Source organism: Natator depressus, chromosome 14 (genome assembly GCF_965152275.1).
Source record: "Natator depressus isolate rNatDep1 chromosome 14, rNatDep2.hap1, whole genome shotgun sequence".
Taxonomy (NCBI): domain Eukaryota; kingdom Metazoa; phylum Chordata; order Testudines; family Cheloniidae; genus Natator; species Natator depressus.
The window spans coordinates 14923607-14948945 of record NC_134247.1 but is presented as its reverse complement, the minus strand read 5'-3'; the positions used below and the strand labels follow the sequence as shown (position 1 = coordinate 14948945).

Below are 25339 nucleotides of genomic sequence, written 5' to 3'. Positions count from 1 at the left end.
GAACCTCTGCAAATATCTTTGCCTTTCCAGGTTTAATGCTAACTTTGCAGTAAAGGCTTTTCTGCCTGGAGAGCTCCATAAGCACGTTCCTTACTCATTTTACTAAAGTCAGAATCCTGGTGCCACAACGCACTCCCTCCTCCCATTGTCCTGCTGCATCTTTGAGTAGCAGAGCTTTTACACCCGTCAGAGAACTCACTTCAAGGTCTCACCATAGACCCAAGACTATTTGCTGTGACATTCTCATGCTGACTTCCTGGCTCTCCCATGTCTGACATGCTTCACTGGAAAGGGAGAAGTCAGGTAGAATAATATCTCCTTGATGCTGGCCAAGCTGGGTATCAGCAGAGAGTGCTATGGATGTCGTTCACAAAGGGGCCGAAGAAGCTGAGTGGGAGGCAGCACCACTGCTAAAATGGCCACATAAGACTCCTGCTTTGCTCTCCATGACAGACAGGTAGGATTATTAGGACTGGAGATCTTTACATTCAGGCTATGATTTTGGATGAATAGACAGACCGTCGGCAAACCAAAGGGGGAATGTAGCAGACTCACCTGTTCTATAAGTCGGATGATACTGATGCTCTCTTCCTGGTGGAAGGATAAGGAGCAGGGCAAGCTGTTGAGCTGGCCTGAGAGCTGCAGGGGTGTAAGGTCATCTGAGACTTGTGTCATGTTAGTGCTTGTGGCATAGCCAAAAGTCTCCCAGGAGCAGCGGGATGGATAGAGGGGATCCAGCGCTATGCTGCACAAACAACAGTGCAATGGTAAGGCAAGGCACCACCGCATGCGGAGAAAACCGTGCTTACACTAAAGATCAAGTACACAACATGTATCCACAGCATACATAATGTGTGAATATACATCACCTATGGCTCCCTGTGAGAGTTTCAAAAGCACCTAATGGATTTTGGAGCACAAGTCCCACCTTCTTTCAATTAACACCAAGATTTTCAGAAGTGATTTTGGGTGCCTCAGTTCTGGGGACCCAATCTGAGGGCCCAGGGTTGTAAGAGATGGGTGCCCAGCACTTCATAAAAATCAGGCTCCTTGATGGGGTCTCATGTGATGACCCAAGATCACTTGTCACCTCTGAAACATCTTGACCTCAGTCTACAACTGATCTGACTAATTATGATGGGAGGCAGATCAGCCAATGACAAATGCAGTCTTACATTCTCAGTTTAACAGCCTGACGCTCGAGGAATCTTTGGTCAATCTTTTATCAACAGTGCAAGAAGTAATACCAATCTATTCATTGGTAATGCAATGGGCTGCAAAATGCACAAGTGATGCAAAGTGCACTCTTTGAAATGATCCTTGATACTATAAAATGTCCAACCTGGGCAAAGCAGACAGGAAGTAATACCAATACACTGCTGCCAAAAACGACTCTCACAGGTTCAACAAGTTTACAGAAACAGAGGAGTAAATAAAATGTTGTAATTTTACCTTGGAGACATTATGGTATCTGCATGAAAGGAATTGGTGTGGCAAGAAAATTGATATAAAAACAAGGTACATAATTATTTTTCAGAATGATTGTAGTAAATTTTACCCTGTATTTGTAGTTTTTAAAACAGGGTGCTCCTAAGTCCTTTAGGCTCTTTTTAAAAAGTATCCCTTCGATCTCTAACAAATATTTAACATGTATATATCCTCTGGAACACACAGAAATCTGGCCTCAATTTAGATAGAACATTTATATGCAGACACCCAGCTGAGCACATGCATCTATTTTTGCAGCATTTACACAGAAAGCTCCCCAGTTTTTTGTAAAACACATGTGCAAAAGTAAGCATACATCTCCCAAGTGCACAAGTATGGAAATTTCCACAGACGAGCCTGCCTTGTATAGTGTAGGTCAGGTGCTTTCCACACATACCTTTAAAAAAGTGGGTCCAACTCCCCTTCCAAATAATTTATTCCCACAAACTAAGATACACTATTAAATTGATTAGTATCATTGCCAGGAGACATGAGCAGTCATCCCACCCCAAGATAGGTGGTTTCAAAAACCTCTCATGGAAAAAAAAACAGGCTGGTGCTAATGGAATACACCAACTGTGAGCAGTGCAATCCGCTGTTTCCTCAGACACATGTGCAGCGCTGTGTTGCCGACCACCAGCCAGTTTGAGGAGTTCAGACCCGGCTTTCCCACCTGATGTCACTCTGCAGGAAGAGACAGCTGTTCCGCAGGTTCGCAGAGCTCCCCAGACAGCAGGTCACCTCTCCATACTCCTGCATGATCTTGATCATCTCGCACATGGCTGCGAGAGAATGACAAAGAGAGACTTAATGCCTTACCGTACCATGTACAAACACTGGCACAGAAGCATTTTAAATCTCCTCTCACCCTGATTTCATTTCTGGAGACAAACAATCAAACCTGTTAAAGGTTACCAGATCAATACACCTCCAGACTGCTCTTTAGAACCGAGTCCCTCAGACAACAAAGGCTAAGCCCATCAGCTTTTTGACCTTAAAAATATATGATTTGAGGTTAAAAGCTATTGCCCTTCACATTTACTAGGAATTCCCCAACGAATTATAAACCAACATCAAGAACAGACCCTCCAGAACAGATCTCAGAAGCCTTATTTTAACTGTCCAAACAAACCCCTCTTTTTCCCACACTGTGTTCTCCCACCAGGAAGCTCTATGATCTAGTCTCCAATAAAGGGAAGGCAAAAATCATCCTCTCACTTCACTAAACAGTCTAGTCATTTCAGGACAGGGGTATGCAATCCAATCCAATCCTAGCTCAGCCTATGCCTTTGAAAAGAAATAACTGCTCTCCTGGCACCCTATGCACCTGCCCATGGAGGGACGGGGTAGAATTCTGATCCAGAGCTGCTCCAGTGCCATTTGAACCTTTGCCTCTTCTGCCTGGGGCACTGTTCCTTGAGATTGCAATTAACACGGACTTGGCCGTGGAGCACAAAGGCCTTGTTAAAAAATGTCTGGGAAATCATTTAAAATAAGGATTTTATAGAGACTTTCATGCAAGATTGAGTCACTTTACCCACATTCACAAGGAGCTTTATCCACATTTTACAGATGAAGGAACTAAGGCACTGAGAGGGGAAGTGATATAAACAAAGTCATGCATAAAGCTAGTGGCAGTCAGGTAGTCCACTAATAGCACCTGCCATAGTAGGAAATGACTTCTAGGAAGTGATTTCTGAGCCATGTAAGGAAATGATCACTGGCCCTCAGGATCTGGCCCTCAGCACATAAGACTGCAATGGAGGCTCATCCACCCAGAGTTCCCCTCCCAGTTTGCTACAGGGTCTCCCCACCCCTCCATGCTCTCATGACCCACAGCAACTATCTGGAAATGTTTGGCAGCTGATGTGTGGGACAGGCCCAGCCCAGCGGTCACTTACTCTCTGAGGTGCAATCGGTAAACAGGGGCACCAGCAAAGGCACGTTGTCAATGTTCTGCAGGTGAGGTCTCACCTGGTGGATCCCTCGAGGAAGTTTGGCCTTTAGAGAAAGAAGAGCGAGATTAAGATGGAGGAGAAAATTGTAAATTAATATCAAGGTGGTGATTACAGCCCCCCAACTCCTGCACTCAAATCTCTGTGGGGCAAGATTCCTGCGATTGCAGGATCGAGCATAAGTTGCTGTCTGTCCACTGTAGAGAGAGCTTGGCTTTCCTAAGAGAGTATAAAACACGGCTCCCATTGAAGTGTTATTTTGCAATTCACATGCTGATTGGCCCATGCTCTCCCCCATGATTTACTATTTGCCCTTTGCAGGTGCAGCATGACCCAACAGTGGTCAGGGATTTAACTAGCGTTTGACCATCCAGCCAGAACACTAGTTCAGACACTGCATTAGGAAGAGATTGAATCCTTCAATTCAACCTGGAACACCAGCCCAGGAAAACCAACTGAGTGAAGAGTGGATGTCAGGCTAGCCCTGCTGTTGGAGCTAGCCTTCCTGGGCAAAAGAGAGAGAGAGGTTGTTTGATGCAGTGGGAGGGAGAAATGAACATGAAAAAATGAATGAGGGGGAATGGCTCCAGCGGGAGGAAGGGGATATAGACTGAGCCAGTGAGAGAAGGGTACTTCCCCCGTGCGAGTTTTTGCATGTCTGAAGGCCAAGCTCTTTGGGACTCTCTGCTGTCTCCTAGTGTATGAGTGTGTGGGGAGTTGGGGGGGGGGGGACGGTGGGGAGAAGCGGGAGGTATTTCATCCGCAACCCTGCTGAAATTTAAGAAGATAAGTTTTCTTTTTCTAAATAGCGGCCTACAGGAGTGGTTTTAAATTTGTGTCTCTACGAGGCCAATAGAAGCTATGTGCCATCTCCCAGACTTATGAGAGCCATCAGGCCTTCTGCTGCAGAGGAGCAGCATTTCCAAGTCATTGATCTGCTATGACAGCCTGCTCTGCCCAAGATTGGGAGGGGGAGAAGTGTTTTCTGCCAGCACAGATCACCACCCACTCCCCCTCACATATACTTGGAAGAGGAAGGGTAGGGAATCCAGATGGAAAGAGACAAGACTTGTTTCTCCTCACATCCTACTGAGCAGTTCTGTGTATGGTCATCTCAACTCCTTAATCACCTAGCACTCTTAAACCTTCTCATGGAAGAAGGAAGGAGAGCTTGCAAAAGGGCAAAACTGAACTACTTAGTGCTGGGGGTTGTGCGGGTCCTTGATGTCAAGCTGGGAAGAATCAAGAGACACAACACAAACCAATTAACAAACAAGGCTTACTTGAGTCTGGTGCTCCTGGAAAGCACCGAGGTGTTGTTCTTAACCAGAGAGTCAGTGTGGTGTGGAAAAGGAAAGATACACTCACCCTGTTGCAGTCCTCCAAGAAGCTGGGGATATCGCTGTCTGTTGGCTGAAAGCTGATGAGATCCAAGTGCCCTTCCTCTTCCATCAGCAGCAGGCCTTCCACATCATCTCGAGAGACTGAAGCGGAGAGAAAGGCAGCAGTAAAAATAAGCACAGCCCTGTCTACACTGCACCGTTTCCAGCCACATGCCCCTGCAACACACACAGCACCTTCACGTGGAACTGTAGAAGCCTGGAAACACAAGCCCTGATTTTCTAGGTTAGCTGCAGTCAGATCCCACTCAATTGTCTCCTAAAATAAAATATTTTTAAATGACTAATCTGCTTGGAGGCAGATGCATGAGCCTAGTCTCTTTAATCTTTTGATACATGATCGCTCTTCTGGCTCTGCTTCCTTTCTCCCTGTTCACACAGTCTTCTGGGGAGAGACTGGAGAAATCACATCTAAAGTGAGGAAGAAGAGCAACTTTCAGTCAAGAGACAGACCCACGGGATAAGTCCAACACTGCAAAAAAAAAAAAACAAAAAAAAAAAACAAAACACCACCCTGCAACATTGAGTCTCAGAGCCTAGGTCAACTGACTCAGGCTTGCGCTATGGGGCCAAAAATAGCAGTGTAGACATTCCTGCTCTGGCTTTGAGACCCACGCCCCTCACTGGGTTCCAGAGCCCGAATTCCAGCCTGAGTAGGAACACCTACATTACTATTTTTAGCCCCACAGCGCAAGCCTGTCAGTCAGTCAACCTGGGCTCAAACATGCCCTCAACAGCTACATCCAGGCTATAGCAAAAACTGGAACTGCCAATGCACAACTCCACAGTAGGCCATTGCATACACTATTATGATAGTTACGTGCACAACAGTGTGCGTGCACCTAGCTCCCATGATTGTGCATGCAACTGCAGTAAGTGTGTGCACAAATCAGCAATTTGATTCCTAAACGGCCCCGTGAGTGCCAGAATTACCATGACTGCACGGTACTCACACACACACAAGGCATGCACATTCAGGTTTGGGCTCACAGGTCTAACAAGTCAGGGCTGGATTAAGTACAGGGTTAAACAGGCCAGTCTTGGAAACAGTGAGGACCCTTTGAGTAGCTTCCTAAGACCACAGTAGCGTATTTTCTTCAGGGTTATCAGTGCAGGTTTCACTGTGTTATGTACTTTTATACATGTGCTGAAGGGAGAAACTGTACAGCTCATCCTTACCAGACTCCTGGTTTCATCCTTCAGTGGGAGCCACCTAGTCACATCACCTAACTGGCAGCTGTGGCGAGAAGCCACGGAGTCATAGCACCTGGAGCATCCTATCTTGCTTACCATACACCACATTCATTAGCTACAGGCAGATACACCCTGCCTCTGAATCATACAACCACCTTTCCCAGAGGGAAAATCTCTCACCCTGATTCAGGTCATCATGCAAAGAACCTGCATGGCTGGGGCTGGAGGGAGGAATCTCTGACCCAGGCACGTCTCCGTTGGGCGTTAAGGATATGTGGCAGTTCCAGCCAGTCTCAAGACCCATCTTCTCAGCAAAGACCTGGGGGAGAGCACACAAGATTTTACAGAGCTGATGCAGGGACCAGTGCTTTGGGGTCAGTACCTACAGGTGCCCCCTGACAAGCATATGCCACTGAGACCTATTAGACAGCTGGGTAGGGTTACTCTCGGATTGTATGGGGATGAACTCTTCAGTCAGTCAAGGCAGGGGCCATGCAAGTTCAGAAAGGGATACAGCAGAGGTGTAGCCTACCTTGCTCTTGAGCTCATCTTCCAGGGAAAAGTAGACAAAACGAATACAGGCACTGACCAGCCCATCAATGAGGCGGACAATGTCAAGTCGGGCCTGGTACTGGGACGAGACCATTCCCATGAAGATCTGGCCACTCAGAGCCTGGATACAATCCTCCTTCTCCATCACTTCCCCGATCCCTTCTTCAGGCATGCAAACAACACGCAATCACATTGAGACACAAACAACCACACGTGCGTGCACACACAGACACAGATTACGAGACATGACCACGTGGAGACAGGCACCCATATGAACAGAAACATGTAGACACACATGTACAGATGGACAGGTGGATAGACACCCATTTACCCAAACATACACAGTCACAAAAGGAGTTTCAAACACCCCAACATACAGCCGAGAACACAGTGCAAAAACACACACAGCATGGGAAGGAAGAAAATAAAACAAAGAATGCTAATCAGTTACAAGAAAGGGGTGGGGAGGGCACAGTACATGTGCTGCATAATGTACACATATGCATTTTAAGTACATCATACTATGCTTAAACAACACAGCAAATGTCTGGTGGAAGTGGACAGCCATGAAACTGAAGGGGAGTTGATCTCAAGTAATTGGATCAAACAAGTTCTCTCTAGGGACGCTGTAGTGGCTCCAGAATGGCCTGTTAAGGATTTAGACTGACAGGATTCCTTCACCAGATCAGGCTGTGATTAACATGACCTCAATGCGGTACACAGTAAGGGATCCTGGTGTAGCATGAGAAATTGTACAATGAAACATTGTATAATTGCTAATTATGCCTCCCAACTCCCATGTGAAGCCATCTTACCTCATTTTACAGAATGGGGAACTGAGGCACATCGGGGTTAGCGCCGCAGTTTTCCAAAGGAATCAAAGGGAATTAGGCACTTCCTGACTCCTTTGAAAAACCCATCATAAGTAACTTGCATAAGACTGCACAGATGCAAAGCCAGGAACAGAACGTAAAGAGTCCCGAGTCTCAGGCCCCTGCTTTAATAAATTAGACCACCCTCAAGTGTAACTATTATCTTACAAATTTAGGTAACTTTATGATAGAAATATACTTGCCAGCAGCATAAGTAATTATTTCCCTTTAAGGGAATGCTTAGATCTCAATTTCCAACCACTGCTTTGGAGAGCAAAGCTGCTACAGCTTTAGACTGATTAGGAACTAGAGACCCAGCTCAGCAATACATCCCACAAGAGGAGGAGAGAGACGTACCATCAGAACTCCAGCTGTTCCTTCTGCTGCTCTGTTTGATGGGTGTAGTCCCAGGAAGGTCACAGGATGTGAAGATGGCATTCTGTCCAGGGACCTGCACCAGTTCTATGCACTTGCCATTGAGCTGGGAGGACAAGGCGCAGTGCATTGGCTTGTAGGCAAAGGCAGAGCAATAGCCTGAGAGACATGCTCGCTGGTAGAAATCCAACACTTTCTTCCTACATGGAAGACACAAGATAATACCAAAAGCTATCAGAGGCATGCTGCCATTCTGACACCAGTATAACCTCTGGGAGCTCAGGGCTGGAGGAAATCACCAATGCAAGTTTCCTGGACCACTCCCTGTAAGTTTGTTTCTAACACTGATCAGAGACTGGCCTAAAGAGACCATTCCTTATAGCTTGTATCCTTTGAGCTACAGCCACTAGAGGGAGACCTGAACGTCTGAGCATCCTGTAAGGGGCAGCGATGCACCCACACAGCGGGTGAACAGACAAACTAATGTAGCATATTTGTGATGGAATTGGAGCTGCCTGTGATAATTTATGAACACTAGATGTGTCATGCAGTTGTCTGATTATTGCCAGGGGGTTCCTTGCATGAGTACTTTGGGTTAATTCACCAGCAAGGCTGTTTACTTGTGAGTAGGAAGAGGGCAATAGGCCAGATAATACTTATCAGCAAACAGGGGGTGGACAAGGCTGGAGCCATTGGCTGTGATGCAGACCTCATTGAACAGGTTTCCCCAGGTGGATCTCAGCCCGTCAGGGGCACAGGGAGATCAGAGGACTCATGAGGGTTTAAAGACACACACTTCTCAAGGGAGAGACAGGGCTTCTGAGTAAATGTGAACCCAAACTTCAGAGGTCAGAGGGATCTGGGGTAAGATAGGCCCACCCAGGCCTTTAGCTCAGACAGATATGCATACAGACAACTTATTGTTTTAAAAACCCACTTCTCACGTTACGCTGTGCTCCACCGTTAAGATTAAACAATACATTGTTTTAAGAAGACTGTTTTGGGTCACACTACTCATCACTGGTCACAGCTCCTGAAGGAAAGAACAGCAGAGAGCTGAATGCAGTTGGACCTGCTGAGCAATCATGGTTGGCACACACCCATACAGGATGCTGTAGCATCACAGGATTCTACCCAGGAAGGCAAAGACTCAAGACCTAAGAACTGGAAGGAGTGCACTCAGAGAGAAAGGAATGAGAGGTGCAGCTAGCACTGAACCATGACAATATTATATAGATTTGCATGGTGCAGTGATACAAAGCCAATGCAAGTTGAACAAAGAGCCCCCCATCATAGTACACCAGTGGTGCAGTTCCAAACAGCTGCATTTAAAGGCAGATTGTCAACACGCAGTCATTGGAGTAGCTTAAAATTCCATCTTTGTTTTGAATTTGTAGTGGTAACATTAGGCTGGTCCAGAACTACTCAACACAGAGTTTTTAATCAATGCCTCCTAAAAGAAATATTCAAAAAAGTAACAGGTCTTAATGCCCGACAATAGCGAGAGACACTAGCACAATGTAATGCAGGCCAACAAAACAAATCAGGACTGATCTGTCAAATGAGAAAAGGTGACAATAATGGCATAGGGAGCACCAAATCCACCCCAGCAAGATACCACTAATACCTGAAATGTACCACTCCTTGTATGCAGATATGGGACTTTCCAGAGATAACCGAACAAAATCCTATTGCTACCATCACTGAACTTGCTTAGAATTCTTGGGCATACTTTACAGTAAGGTTCCATTTATAAACAAACTATAAAGGGTTTATAAATGATGAACAAAAGTCTTAATAAAGGGTTGGTAAATTGTTAGAGTCCAACGGATCAATAGATTGCTTATAACCAAGTAACCCCTTTTAACGATGTGTTTATAACCAACTACAGACAACTCACATTTATAACATGCTTATAACAGCTATTTATCATTTATAAATAGCTTAGAAAGTATTGTTATGTGGAGCCTTAATATAAACATAATTCTCTCCAGTAATTAATTTTAAACCAGTAACTCCTGTATGTCAATGAGGTAAGGCCACCCACCTGTCAGAGCCGGAGAGGGGGTAGATATCAGCACCATCCCAAAAGTCTGTGCAGGCCTCAAGAATGATGTCAGCTGTCCCGTGAGAAAGCATCTGCTCAGTGCCTAGGGGGAAAATGGGTAGGTGTCTCACCTGTACATTCCCAGCCAAGGGATTTAATTCCAATGGCTTGTTTGACAGTTAAAAACTACAGAGTATCCCACAATAAGACAGAACATCCTGATCTGCCCAATACATCCCCACTGGCCATGTCAAGAATGTGTCAGCCACAGAGACTGTTCAAGAGGAGATGATGTAGGTTTGGCTGCTCTTTGCCTGGCTATAAGTTAACTGAGCTAGTGGTAAATTGTGGGCCAGGTAGTCAGTTCCAGTACCTCTCCCCTTACACTGCAATGATCTTTCTCCTGCAGAAAAGTGAGGACCAGGTAGCTTCTGTATCCAGTACCCCTCCAAATCAGGGTATAACCAGGAGTAATGGAGTCATGAGATGAAACTAAGTAAAGAGAAATTTGAGTTGAATAGCAGGGGATAATTTAACAGTGAAAGCCTGTTAATAGACTGGAGTCTATTAGATTGGAGGCAGCATGGACTAGAGGTTAAGGGCATGGGACTGGGACTCAGGAGACCTGGGTGTTCTATTCACTGGCCTGGCAAGTCACTTCACCTCCCTGTGCCTCAGATAAGGATAGTGACCTCCTTTGTAAAGCACTCTGAGATCTGCTGATAAAAAGCACTGGATAAGAGTGAGGTATTATCATCATCAGCACTATTCCACAGAAGAAGTTGGGTGATTAACGGTCATTGCCTGGGGCATTTAAAACGAGGCTGGACGAAAGCTCTAGAAGACATACTGCAGAGAACAACCCCTCGCACTGACCAGAAGAGGAGTCAAGATTCCTTAATGTCCATGATCTTTTAGGTCTTTCCATCTTTTCCAATTCAATGATACTTTAAGGCTGAACAATAACCTGTAACTCATCCTGCTGGGCCTGGGTGTTCCAGGGTGTCTCAGATCATCATGTGATTTTCACTTATCTGGTACAAGACCAGGGCATGGTAGGTAGATCAGAAGTCAAGGATGGAGGGGCTGCCTTCCCTCCAGAGTTCCTATCTCTCATTATCTCATGTGGAAACATTAACATTACAATCACGTAGCATTCACTGTCAAGGTTAATTTGATTCCCTCCTCCAGCTGCTCTGTGACTGCCCCCAGTGGTTTCAAAGCTGATTTAAAGAGAAAAAAATGACTTCCAAAAAGCGAGTCCAAAGACTTCTTGCAGGCATTGCTGCTGAGTGCAGACACTCATGCTAGCCAATGAGGTCAAGAGCCAAGAATATCTGTTCATGCAAATCAGGCGGGGGACCTTCATGAATACTTGAGGATTTTCCAAAACATACCAGCTCTCTGCTTTGTACTAAAAATAGACACCACAGGCTGAATTTATCAGCATAACAAACATCTGAACGCAATAGGAGCCGAATGTGAAAGAGGCTGCTTGTTAGAGGAACAAAATGGACAGCTCGTGTGAGGTTTGGGTTAATTTTACTGTAAAAACCTTATATCCTCACCATAGTGGCTGTATGGTCAGATAGCCTCTGCTGTGAACAAAGGGGCAGGAGATTCCAGCTGACCCCTGCAAAGTCCATGCCTGGTATACAGAGTAAGAACTGGTGGGCGAACACACACACATCAGCAGCTACACTTCTGCTTTCCATCCTACATAGTTTCTGTTCAGCATCAACAGCACCTTGCACAGCCCACCCCACTGGCACTCTGTAGAAGTTAATGCCACCGACACAGTTCATGTACCACTCCAATCCGTGCTGTAGTGGCATTGATTCCAATGTCATTGATGGCACTGTGAGCTAAACCTCCCCAAAGCTGGGATTAGTAAATCACAAGGTTAGTAACAGAAATGGGATTCTGCTAAACCAGGGGCCATTGTTCACTCTGGCTTTTCCCCTACAGTCCTCACCTAAGCCACAAATCAACATCCGTGTAACACTCACAGCCTATGCCTTACACAAACCACTCCAGGGACCAGAAATAGAACCTACAAAGACATACAGATCAGATGCCTCATGGCACAAGGAAACAACTAAAAAAACTCTAGGCTATAACTCTAGGTAAATTAACAACCTGACCTGGGAACATGGCTATTAGCTAATGAGCAGTGGGATCATTTAGAAATGGCTAAGGATGGGTATTAAACACTGTGACTGTTCAGTATTTACATGTATGCCCTGCCAAATTACGCTGATTTACAAAGCATGAGACTCCTCACTAGGCTCCGGCAGTAAACTGGGTAAAATCCCTGCTCCCACCGGCACTGGGGGTGGGAAAGGAGGTGCTCCTGGTGGCTGGCTGTGGTCAATACTGAATTCATGCTATTTTCTTCTAGGGCTAGAGATAGAGGCTAACTGAGCAGCAGTGAGTCTGCTCAAGTGAGCCAGATCACTCTTTGCATTGGATATGGTCTTGTGTTAAAACTCTTCCTAAACAAGAGGTTCCCAGCAGCAATCCCAGCCTCCAGCACTGGTGCAGCAATCAAAATAAGACTATGCAGAAATTAAGATTTTTAACTACAACAAGGGAAGATGGAGGCAGTACAGGCCATTGGGTCATTTCACTCCAGAAGCATGTGAATCCTTACTCACCTCCAGTTACTGTGGATTTGGGGTGCAAAATGTCAGATTAACAGGGACATATTTCACTAGACAAGACAAGGGAATCTAGAGATGGGTTATGTACTATTTCTGCTCAGGGTACATAATTTACTACCTGTCCACCTTTGGTTTCCTTACAGAGGTCTCATTATGGTGTATGGATTCAAACATTCATTCCAAGATTTTTAAAGCCAAAAGGGGCCATTATGATCTAGTCTGACCCCCTGCATAACACAGTCCAGAGAATTTCACCCAGAAATTCCTGCACCAAGCTCATAATTTCTGGTTGACCTAGAGCGTAATTTTAGAAAGCCATACAACCTTGATTTAAAGGCTTCAAGTGATGAACAATCTACCACATCCTTAAGTAAATTATTCCAATGGTTAATTACCCTCACTGTTAAGATTCTTCTTACAGTTCATTCTAGACAGCATTATTACGGTCACACACACACACACACACACCCCTACCTACCTGAACCCTCTAGGAAAAAAAACTTTTAAAACTTAGGAAATGAAGTTAGAATGAGGCAAGATTAAAGGTAGTTCCCTATATTGAGAATCCCAGCAGTCAACTCTGACCACCACATTTCAAAGCCTTTCCTATAAAGACAAGATGACAGCAACTGGAACAAATGAAAAAAAATCTTCCCAGGTCAAGGTGTGAGATTAACTGCTGGACAGAAGGATATGGTTTACTCCCAGGGACTTTCAACTCTGTACAGTATTGATTTCGCTGGGACAACAAAGTCTGTGCATAGACAAACAGGAAACTCCTCTTGTTCTGCTTTTCCAGGACACAGACACACAAAAGATCATTAATACGTTGGATATAACATTAGCCAGAATCAAATTACAAAGGTTATTCACAATCCTCATGCTTCTGGGCAAGAGCTGGTCACACACTAGGGTCAGGAAGAAATTCCTCCCAACATGTTATAGCATGTTACCAAGAAGTTTACAGCTTCCTCTTTAGCAGTTGGTATTGGCTGCAGGTAGACACAGGATATCAGTCTAGAGCAGGGGTGGGCAAACTTTTTGGCCCGAGGGCCACATCTGGGTATGGAAATTGTATGGCGAGCCATGAATGCTCACAAAACTGGGGGTTGGGGTGCAGGAGGGCATGAGGGCTCCAGCAGGGGGTGCGGGCTCTGGGGTGGGGTTGGGGATGAGGAGTTGGGGGTGCAGAAGGGTGCTCTGGGCTGGGACTGAGCGGTTCAGAGGGTGGGAGGAGGATCAGGGCTGGGGCAGGGGGTTAGAGCAGGGAGGGGGTCAGGCTCCAGGTGGCACTGACCTCAAGCTGCTCCCAGAAACAGCAGCATGTCCCCTCTCCAGCTCCTATGCAGAGGCATGTCCAGGCAGCTCTGAGCGCTGCTCTGTGCACAGGCGCTGCCCCTGCAGCTCCCATTGGCTGCAGTTCCCAGCCAATGGGAGCTGCAGGGATGACGCTTGGGGTGGAGGCAGCATGCGGAGCCCCCTGGCTGCCCCTATGCGTAGGAGCTGGAGTGGGGACGTGCCACTGCTTCCGTTTGGAGTGGTGCAAGCCCCTGACCCCGCTCCCTGGTTGGAGCGCCGGAGCGGAGCAAGCCCCAGACCCCGATTCCCAGTGGGAGCTCGAGGGCTGGATTAAAACATCTGGAGGGCCAGATGTGGTCCCCAGGCCATAGTTTGCCCACCTCTGGTCTAGAGGGAGCCTTGGTCTGTTCTACTCTGGCAATTCCTAGGCTGTTTTTGAGACTCGCAAAATACTCCATTTCCCCTCCGCCACTATATCCAACACCTATACCCGAGAGAAGGGAGGCAGCCTTACTGGTGGTGGTGTCCTTAACAAAAAGGCTGATCATGTGACTCAAAGGTGGTCTCCTCTTGGTGATGGAAGAGAGTTTTCCCAGTACTGTCTCCTTCACCATCTCATCAGTTGGCAGGCGGTACAGGGCCAAGTGGTTCTCCTGCTTGAAAAGCTCTTTGGCTCCGGGTGTGAAACCTGAAACAGGAATGTAAAGGGGAGAAAGATTAGACACAACCCAAAGTAAAATGAAGGAGATGTCACTTTGCTGCTCCCCTCCATCCCCTGGCTGCAGTCATTCTGATATCTTCCCAGCAGCAGCATCCACCAGAAACCAAGCCAGTGACATTCTGTAGCCTCAGTGTGTGCTAACAGCCAGGCGACAGAGGTTACGCTTACCTAGCTGACTTGCCTGCATTCTACTATGTGCATACACTAAGATGCTTTGAGATCTACTGATGAGATGTGCTATATAAGAGCCAGATGATATTATTAGTGGAGTCCTTAGCACTCCTGATTCATTTAAGACAAGGAGAGCAATCTAGAAGAACAAGCATAGGACAAGAGGTCAGAAACTCTCAAATGTTAATCCTGGCTGTGCCACTGACTCATTGTGTGACCTAGGACAAGTCATTTAACATTCCTGTGCCTCACTCTTAAATGGGGACATAGATACTTATCTGCCTCACGAGAGTGGGATGCGGATTATGAAGTACTGAAGACATGAAGTGCTACATATTACTTCTGGCTAACCACTGCCAGTTTCTCTGTAATACACATAAGCCTAAACATTAGCACTGACAAAGACGTCAGAGGAGCAATTTGTCCATTCTTATTGGTCATTCTTTATCCACTGTGGGGCAAAAAGCTTCTTCATCAGCACTGCTGCTGTCCATAACACTGAAGGATTTGAACTAGAACTTTACCAAATTTAGCCTGTGTTGGCTGGGAAAACTCTTAGCCATGAATGTCACTCAATGACTGTAGCACCGTGTCTGAACCTGTCCGCGGTGAACTCTCCAATGACACTGGCAACAAGTCTGATGTCAAACCTCTGAGCATTGACCCAAAGAGAAAAGATCAGAGTCAGATCTGAACTCCAGCTTTCCAACTAACAAAGAGGTACCATTCTGGTACTCTCCCAGTATTCAGCTGGCTCAGTAAGACTACCATGAAAGCTTGCTACCGTTTCTCAGCTGTCTCCTTGTTTGGTTCTTCCTTACCTATTAGCCTGGCAAACTCACAGAGCCCCCAGGGCACATGGACAGGCAGCACGGCATTGTGGGTCTCCTGGAGGGCAATGTTGCAGAGGTGGTCAGAGAAGCGGCATAGGCGCTCCGTCACACTGGCATTGCAGAGGTTGAGCAGCACATTCAAGCCCAGAGGCTTCAGGGAGGTTAGGTGCATCTGCCAGTTGGAGTCGTCGAACTGGATACAGGAGGGGTTCTGCTGGTCCTGGGACAGGCTGAGCATTTTGAGGTGGTAGTCACACACGAAGTCTTCAGCCTCACAGGCCAGTCCCTCACTGTCACCGCCAGCCTGATCAGACATGCAAGAAAAACCTGGTTAGTTATAATTGAACGTAGTTGCTAGAGATGCTCCAATTCCCATCCCAAGCTTAGTATCCCTTAGCAGAAGAGAAAGTCCCAGATATAAGAGGGAAGATTAACAGGCCATTGCTTCCTCCACTTATCAAAAGTAGCAGCTTCCTTAGTTCCACAGTCTGAGATTCTCCAGAGGAGTAAAAACAATGTTTTTTAATGGTCTAAATTCTAAGGGACGAAAATGAATGAGTATGTGATGAGGGAATGACTACTGTAAAGGGCCCGGGGGCTTTTCCAGGGAGATTAAACTACTTTCTAGTAACACATTTAGAAAAATAAATAGTAAGTTCCTGAACCTTCCCACACTGAAATCTGTGGGAGTTTTACCATTGCCATAAGTGGGAGTATGAACAAACTCAGAAGATAACCAGGGAAAGAACTGTAGGATTGATCTTAAGATGACAGAATTTTGAGGGATGGGGATGAAGTCTCCTGAGAAGAAGGTGGTATGTAACATTCCCTAAATGCACAAGAATATATCTGAGCGTCCTCATCATAGACACTAGCAACAGGTACCTCCTTTAGTTCTGTCCTTAAAAGAACCAACCCTTCCCAGGGGAAAGGGGCCTTCAGTAAAGAGAATGCTTTTCTTCTCTGGAAAAGGTCATGCAGCCCATGCTAAAGGATGTGCAAGGGGAATGAAGTGAGATTCTTCCCTGATTCCTTCCCCTTACAATTCAGCAACTGAAGCAGGCAACACTTGACAGAAACACCGACATTTCTTTGTGAGCCCTGCTTAAGCACCAAGCCCATTACCAGTCAGGTGACACGGGCCAGGCATGAGTCTTTTATTGCACTGTAGACATACCATTAGGGTCATAATTTGTCACTAGAAGATACTATGCCCAACTTTCCCCTTGCTTACACTGGGGTAGTTCAGGAGTAACTCCACTAAAATCCATGGAGCTACAGTGATGTAAATTCAGAATAACAGAGCACAATCAGTACTATGAGTGGCCAGTATTACCAGTCAATTAGTATTTAATGAAAACTAAACTTGCTTAATTTGGCTTTGGGTTTTTTTGTTTTTGACTTCATGAAGTATTCACAATCTACTGCTGGTTTTGTGAACATCATTATTATTATTTATTTGTATCATCATAGCACATGGGCCCTATATGTGGAATTATTCTACATCTACCATAAATGAACACTTGGCATGCTACAGGTAAAGTATCCATTACTGGTATTCGGTATTCAAGGTCAGAAACTGGTCACCTGTTACATGGTTTAGATTCTGGTCCCTGACTGAGTAAGTAACATTTTTGATAGAAGACTATGGAATAATGCCTTTCTAATAGAATTGTCAGTTTCAGTATTTATGTATATTTCTTGACTGCTTGGTGATCAAATACTCATGAATAATGAAAAGCAGTAACATATCAAATTTGAACCATGTGTTTAAAAAACTGTCTTCATCAATTGACCAGTTCTCTGGGATGCAGACCACGGATATTAGTCTATTAGTCTAAATCATGAATGATGTAGAGAAAGTGAATAGAGAAGTGTTATTTACCCCTTCACGTAACACACAAACCAGGGATCAACCCAATGAAATTAATAGGCAGCAGGTTTAAAATAAATATAAGGAAATACTTCTTCATACAACACACAGTCAACCTGTGGAACTTGTTGCCAGGGGATGGTGCGAAGGCAAAGATATAACTGGGTTCAAAAAAGAAGTAGATAAGTTCATGGAGGACAGGTCCATCAGTGGCTGTTAGCCAGGATGGTCAGGGATGCAAACCCATGCTCTGGGTGTCCCTAAGCCTCTGACTGCTAGAAGTTGGGACTGGTTGACAGGAGATGGATCACTTGATCAACTGCCCTGTTCTGTTCATTTCCTCTGAAGCACCTGGCACCAGCCACTATTGGAAGATACTGGGCTAGATGGTTGGACCCAGTGTGGCCGTTCCCATGTACCACACAGGCATGTCTGCCAGAGATCTGACCCAAACCAGCAGCTAGTCTAGCAGAGAGCTAGCATCACTGGGATGCTGAAGAGGAGACTCTTCACAAACTCTTCTCTCCTCTAGAGCAATCAGTACTACTAACTAAATCCTCAGACTTTGAAAAGGGCCCCTTTAAATGAACATCTCTCCTTACCCCACAGAAAGAGGGGAAATCCAAAGGTGTGGGAGCTAATAGGATTACAGTGCTGGCTGTAACTTGCTGTCTAATGTCTCTGCCAAGCACTCCTGAGTATAATGTTATTTTGGCTGAAGAGTCATCTTCCCATCCACAAGGCCAGCAAAAGGCACAGAGTACAATGAGATTCAGCTGCTCCTTTCCTTACTTAACTCACACAAATCTGCTAGATTTCGCCATTCTCTAACTCAAATCCGGGGGTGGGTGGGTAGGGTTCTTTCTCCTCTCGACGCAGCCTGTCCTACAGCTCAGTGAGAGGCTGACTGCATCCATTTTTGCATACCTTACCTGGGTTGCCTCCTCCTCACCACCCTCTGTGTCTTTGCTGAAGCTCACGTTGGACCCTGAGGGATGCTTGCTTCTACTGTTTGGCTTTCTGTGGACATGGACGTCAGAAGATTTCGGCGTGTCACTAGACCAGTCATTCCTCTCTTGTTCATTGGCAACGTGGACCATATCCATCATGGGACCAGAGAGCAGAGCATCCCTCTCATGGGGCTAGAAGAGAGCAAGGAGGTGAACAGTGATGAGGCACTTATGGGATGGAATGGAAAATCCCCACTACTGATTTGCATGATGCCAAGCCTATTCTATCCTGGGATGGATTTGGGTAGCTGGGGGTGGAGCAGCTTCTGGCCTGTACTGAAGAGGACTGGACAGGACTCTCTTTGGAGGAGCAGGTCCTCACCATTCCTTAATCATTCAAGCAACGACACTCTCCTCCAGGAGCTCAACACTTGCTTTTCTATACCATTGCAAGCCCTGCCAGATCATGAACTGAATCTAGTTGCCTGGGAGGTAGTGCTAAGGCTGCCAGCCACGCCATGCTGAAAGCAAAGCATCACTTTGTTGATGACCCATCCCTCACCTCCTCGTCCATCTCTGGGTGGCAGAAGGAGCGCGTGGAGAGTTCATCCGTCAGGTCTTCATGGCTATCATGAGGAGCTTCCACCTTCCCACTGAAGAACAGAACAGTCTCTGGACTGGGATTTGGCCAGGATAGAATCCCCTGCTTGTCTACACAGCAAAGCACCTAAAACACCCCAAGACATCCCGCAACACCCCCCAAAATACAAACACCCAGTGAGTTAATGTCTAAAATATATATTCACAGAAACAAACAGCAGAAGGCCTGGGTGGATTTTCAGATACAAAGTTGGACAAAAGTCCCTTGTTAAGCAAAACTCCTGTCTTGAGAGAGCATTCTGAAAGCACGCCCAGGTGTACTGAGCACAACTTGGTTCCATCTGGATTAATGGTCACTTAATGCAGGTTTCATTTTAGGACCTATTAAAACTAAGCATGAAATCCATAAGCAGGAGGCAAGTCTTGTACCTATTTTACAGACTAGTACACCAAGGCTCAGGGAGATCAAGAGTTTTTTGGTTTTTTTAAATGTCATTGGCAGAGCTAGGAATAGAACAAGAGTATGACCCGGGCTTAAGCTACCAGACCACACTGAATGTCCTCTAAACCACTGTCTTTACTAGAAGTGTGCTTCTGGGAGGATAGGTGCCCATTTGGTTTAAAGACAGTTATAATTAGGCTAACGCTCGTGCTGTCATATGGGTGTAATGCATAAAGTGTAAAAAAGCAGAAAACGGATGAGAGCATAAAAATTGGATGGGAAGAGCTGTTGAATCCCAGCGATAATAGAACATGGCGATATTCTAAACAAAAAGAGCTCTCAGCCATACACACAGCTGTTTGCATTGCTTCACACTGACTCTGCAGACATTCTAGGCTTCTGAGTGAAAATCCTGGAATCTTATTATGTAGATGTCTAGCTCTTATATAGCGCTTTTCATCATTAGACCTCAAAGCACTTTACAATACAGGTTATAAAGCTCTTGCAAACCCAGGAGACTAGAAACCCCACAAGACCTTTACTCAGAACGCTGTGAATGGAGCACCTACTGCCCTGTTTCTTAGGGGATTTTCACAGTGATTGAAGAGAGCAAGGTGTCCCATTTAGGTATCCTCCTTGTGATAACCTAGTGATACTCACAGTGACGGATCCCAGGCTGTGAAGTAAGCTGGAGGTGAAGCTGAGTGTTGGAGACTTGCCTTTTAAAACACACAGAAAGTGGCTCCAGATACAACGTATCATTTCCTGTCAGAGAAGCAGACCACAGGTGACAATTCGCTGGGGAGAGCCTGGGTGAGGAAGGGGGAGGAGGGGTGTGTGAAGTTAACAAACATGCTTATAGGTTTGAGTCAAAGAGACCCTGTGAAACAATCCATTTCCAGGGGGACAGGACTTTAAGTGTGAGTAGGTTAAGGTTTTCAAGGGCAAGGGCACTCCCCCTGCTGAATGCAAACAGCAAACATGTTCCTTGAACAGGGATTCTGCTGGGGCCATCACAGTCTTTCCAGAAAATACAGGTGGAAATTTTGAAGGGGTTTCACCTCAGTTAACTTGGTGCTGCCTCTTGGAATCTTTTTTCTAAACAATATGCTCAGATCCTTGGATGAAAGGATTTCAGTGCCCCACCACATGCCTGTTAAACCCATTTCCAGATGGGACAACTGAAGCACTGAGGTGCAATGACTTGCCCAAGGTAACCCAGTGAGTCAGGAGTCTGGGTTCTATTTCCTGCTAGAACCATTGCCTCCCCATCCAATTTAACTTAAAAGTCAAATCTATGAACAACTGAAGGAAGGGTTGCATGAGGGAAATACTACAACCTTAGTCTCCCACAAGAGCACTATCCCAAACAGAGGCTGGATGACAGAAGGCTAACACATACGGGCTCATCTCTGCAAATCTGGGATCCACTCCCAGCCTCAGAGCTGTGTGTTTCCTGTTCCCAGCCGAACTGGGTCTGAATCTGATGTTGAGCTGCAAGCTTTAAATGCATTTCTGGATTGCTACCACTTTGCATCACTTCTCCCGTGCTTGAACTCCTCCAGTGCTCAGAAACTACGTTGATAGGGGCCATGTACAAACCTAGACAGATTAAATCTCACCATGGTTGTAGTGAGAAATGCAGACAATATTTAATTTAAAACAAAAAGAAAAGGCCATGTTTAATCCAGACAGTTTCTTATAGCCAAGGTCTTCGCACAGAAGCAGAAAAAGGGAACAGATCTATGCACCAGGGAGATGACCTCAAGTCATTACTTTTTAACTGCTCAAGCACTGAATTGCACAGCTCAGCTGAAGGATGAACTGGCATAGGAAGGTAAGAAAACGTTCAGAGAGAGTGATATGCGTGGGGGCTAGCAGTGGCAAGGGAAGAGACTGAGCCTGCTGACATTTGGGATTTTCTAATTAGCCTTGGGAATCCCTCTACTTCCCCAGGGAAATGGAAATCCTAACGCCAGATTAGGCAAGACATTATCCCGTTTCATCTGGGTGATATAATTTGAAGAGGGGCTGGATCCAGACAGTTCCTTTGAAGGTTTGCTTGCTCTGGTTTGGGAAGTGTTAGTAATGTACACAAACTTATTAAGAAGCTGGTGAAGCAGGATCAGGCTTTCATCCCAAATGACCCACTCTCCTCTCTTCATATTTCGCCTCTGCCAGGGCTCCAGTCTTGCTGCTACTTCCCATCTCCCTGTTCACTAGTTTTGATTGGATGATGGTTTTGTTTTTTAAGATAAGCTAAATTCTGCCCCAGCCTCCTGCTGTGTACCCATATTTTTTGACCAGTTATTTCACCTGTGGAGCAACAGCGACCAACAGGACTTGAAACAGAAGCTTTCTCCAAGACAGGAAAGCTTGGTTTCAAAACCTCAGCAAAATTCTAATTCATGGCAACCTGAAGGGTACAAGCTGGACCACCTGTCACATTTAGCTCAACCCTGGCTAGTAGAGCAATTTCTAAATGAGGAGGTGTGTGGGAAAGACATCCAATCTGCAAGCAGAGCAAAATAAAGCAGCAAACAAAAAGTGCCAGCAGGCATCTGCCACCAGCAGTGAAGGTTTAGGGACTAGCAGGAGACCACAGAGGGAGAAAGGAAAAGATCTTATGGAGCTCGCAGTGAAGTAGAAAGAAAACGGAAGACTGGTAAAAAAATAGTAACAACAATACCTGAGAAGATACCATCTCTGTGTAGCTGCTGAGAGTGTCCTCTGAAAACTTAGCCAGCTGCAGCAAGAGAAAAGACCAGTTACTATCAGTGCGCTCAGAAATGGTACATGAGAAGTGTCCCTCTCTGAATACTGTGCATTCTGGGAGGTAAATGGAGGGGCCCTACTCTCTATTGCCATACCAGAAGAGACAGATGGTCCATCAAATCCAGTAACTCGTCACCAGTGGTCCACGTTATTATTTATCGGTTAATGATAAGCACCATGCTTGGTGCTGTACAGGACATGGATGAACACAAGGTCCTTGCCCTGAAAAGCTTACAGACTAAAGAGACAGATTACACCAGTTAGACGCACTATGACGCAGCTCTTTCTTAGGCTGATATTTTGAGGCAGGAGGAGGCACTGTTTGAACTGATCTGGACTGGGTGAAAGCAGGGAGCTTTAAGAAGGGATTGCAAAGGTAGGCAGCTGTAACACCAGGGACATGGAGAAAGGAGGCAGAATGAAAGGGGCTATAAGATAGGAAATTAAATCAGAGATGTCGGTGGGATGGAATCATGCAGAGCTTGGAAGGGGAGGGAAAGTTATAGATGACCATTTTACAACTCAATGTCTTGCATCCAATTCTCATCTTGACAGAAAGAGGAACAACTCACAAAACTAAAAAAACAGCGGTTGCAAGTGTAAACAGAATGAAGTCCCAATCAGTAATACTTCCACTTGATCCAATTTCACAAAGTTAAAAAACACATATGAGCCAAATAGCTGGGAGAAAATTTACATAGAGCAATGTGAGGGATCATTGGGAAGGGTTTAAGAACTTTTTAATAAATACCCAAAAAGCTACAATCAAGAAACAAAGGTACACTGGTTAGAAAACCAGCCTGGCTTAGAAGCAAAGTGAAAGTAACAATAAAAAATAAAAACAATACATAACAGATGGAAAAAAGAGGAAACTGACAGCAATGAATAAAAATTAGAAGCTAGAAAATGTAGAAAGTTGATAAGGAAATGAAAAGGACACATGAAGAAATCTATAGCCAACCGTAACAGACAACAAGGAATAGGGTTTGGGGGTTTTTTTGAGTTAAGCATATCAAGAACAAAAGGAACCATGACAATGGTATCAGTACATTACTAGATGGGAATGGTAGAATTGTCAACAATAATGAAGAAAAGGAAAGAAAAAGGAAGAAGTGTTCAATAAATATTTCTGTTCTGTATTTGGGAACAAGCCAGATGATGTATTCATATCATGTGATAATGATGAAATACTTTCCATTCCAACATTAACTAAGGAGGATGTTAAACAGCAGCTACCAAAGACAGACATCTTTTATCTGGAACTGCTGATTTACTTGCAGCCAAGAATTTTAAAAGAGCTGACCAAGGAGCTCTCTGGACCATTAATGTTGATTTTCATTAAGTCTTGGAACACAAGGAAAGTTTCAGGACTAGAAGGCTAATGTTGTGCTAATACTTAAAAATGGTAAATGGGGATGACCCAAGTAATAATAGGCCTGTCAGCCTGACTTCAAACTGGCCCCAGTAAATGAAGTAGGTCCAGCACCCCTCTGCCAGAGCAGGTGCTCTAATTTGGCCAATTAAGAGGGTGGCGGCAGCACCTGCGGGCTATAAAGGACCGGGGAGAGAGACATGGTGAGTCAGGGGAATCTGAGAACACAGACTAGTGGAGCAAAGAAAAAGGGCAGGCGCCGAGAGCTGCCAGAGCCAAAAAACTAACTGTGGTTCCTGAGAGAAGGCTGAAGGCAGGGGAGCAGCAGCAGGAGCCGCTTGGTGGCTCTCAGAGAGACAGAGCCGAGGGCTGGGGAGGGCTGGAGGCAGGAGAGCAGAAGAGGAGTTTACTTGATGACTTCTCCAGGGCTGGACTCAGAGGAACCATGAGAGGGCCAAAGGAAGTGAGGGATGTTCCCCTGATAATGACGATCTCCCAGCAGAGCAGCTGTGGGAGTTCCCACTGGGAAGAGTGGGGTTTTAAGGACTATATACACTGATGTGGGAAATGGACTGTTTGGGATTTTTGTTGGGCAGTAATTAACTGTGTTTTGGTAATAAACTGGCTCCAAGGAGGGGCATTATTTAAGCAAAAGAGCCTGAAGTGGATTTACTGGAGACTCTGAAAAGGGAAATTGAGGCAGATGTGCCTGTCATGCCACAGAAGGCTGCTCCAGACAGGCCATTCTGTGACAGGGTGTTATAGGACTGGATTAATGAAGAATTATGAGGGTAATATAATTAATGCTATCAACAAGGGTTTATGGAAAACAGACCCTGTCTAACTTGATATAATTTTTTGACGAGATTACAGGTTTGGTTGCTAAAGATAACAGTACTGATTTAATATATTTAGACTTCTGTAAGGCATCTGACTTGGTACAGCACGACATTTTTATTAAGGAACTGGAACCAATACCAATATGGGCACACATTACATGGATTAAAAACAGTCTAACTGATAGGTCTCAAAATGTAACTGTAAACAGGGAATTATCATTGAGAGGCTGTTTCCAGTAGGGTCCCACAGAGATTGGTTCTTGGCCCTGTGCTATTTAAAAATATTAAATATGACCTGGAAGAAAATGAAGTCATTACTGATAAAGTTGGTCAATGACACAAAGATTGAGGAGTGCTAAATAACGAAGAGGACAGATCACTGATACAGAGCGCTCCGGATCACTTGGTAAACTGGGCACAAGCAAACAATATGCATCCCTATATGGCCAAATGTAAAGTCATACAGCTAGGAACAAAGAACATAGGCCATACTTACAGGCTGGGGGACTCTAGCCTGAGAAGCAGTGACTCTGAAAGAGACTTGGACGTCATGCTGGACAACCAGCTGAACATGAGCTCCCATTGTGACACTGTAGCCGAAAGGGCCAATGCAATCCTTGAATGCATAAACAGGGAACACGAAGTAGGAACAGGGAGGTTATATTACCCTGTGTTTGTATCTGGTGCAACCGCTGCTGGAATATTGTCTCCAGATCTGATGTCAACAATTCAAGAAGGATGTTAAAAGTTGGAGAGGGTTTAGAGAAGAACCAAGAAAACACCCTTTACAGTTAAAGACTCGAGGAACTGTATTTAGCTTAGCAAAGAGGGGTAACTTGATCACAGTCTATAAGTAGCTACACGTGGAACAGAAATTTGAATGTTCCATTTAGCAGAACAAGGTATGACAAGGTGAGG

The 25339-nt window shown here is 45.3% G+C and overlaps 1 protein-coding gene across 5 annotated transcripts in view; it reads right to left on the bottom strand.

Annotated features, from left to right (window-relative positions):
• The window catches only part of TMEM94 (transmembrane protein 94), a 96193-nt gene that overhangs the window by 9701 nt on the left and 61153 nt on the right, over positions 1 to 25339 (bottom strand). For all 5 annotated transcript variants that reach the window (XM_074970584.1, XM_074970587.1, XM_074970586.1 and 2 more), the window contains 14 exons: positions 22125 to 22181; positions 20096 to 20200; positions 18956 to 19120; positions 18376 to 18585; positions 15559 to 15874; positions 14360 to 14533; positions 9884 to 9986; positions 7819 to 8036; positions 6570 to 6751; positions 6218 to 6356; positions 4812 to 4927; positions 3390 to 3489; positions 2162 to 2270; positions 556 to 745 (listed from right to left, as the gene is read on the bottom strand). In XM_074970584.1, the coding sequence (XP_074826685.1) occupies positions 556 to 745; positions 2162 to 2270; positions 3390 to 3489; positions 4812 to 4927; positions 6218 to 6356; positions 6570 to 6751; positions 7819 to 8036; positions 9884 to 9986; positions 14360 to 14533; positions 15559 to 15874; positions 18376 to 18585; positions 18956 to 19120; positions 20096 to 20200; positions 22125 to 22181 (2184 nt within the window). The remainder of the gene's footprint in view (positions 1 to 555; positions 746 to 2161; positions 2271 to 3389; positions 3490 to 4811; positions 4928 to 6217; positions 6357 to 6569; positions 6752 to 7818; positions 8037 to 9883; positions 9987 to 14359; positions 14534 to 15558; positions 15875 to 18375; positions 18586 to 18955; positions 19121 to 20095; positions 20201 to 22124; positions 22182 to 25339) is intronic.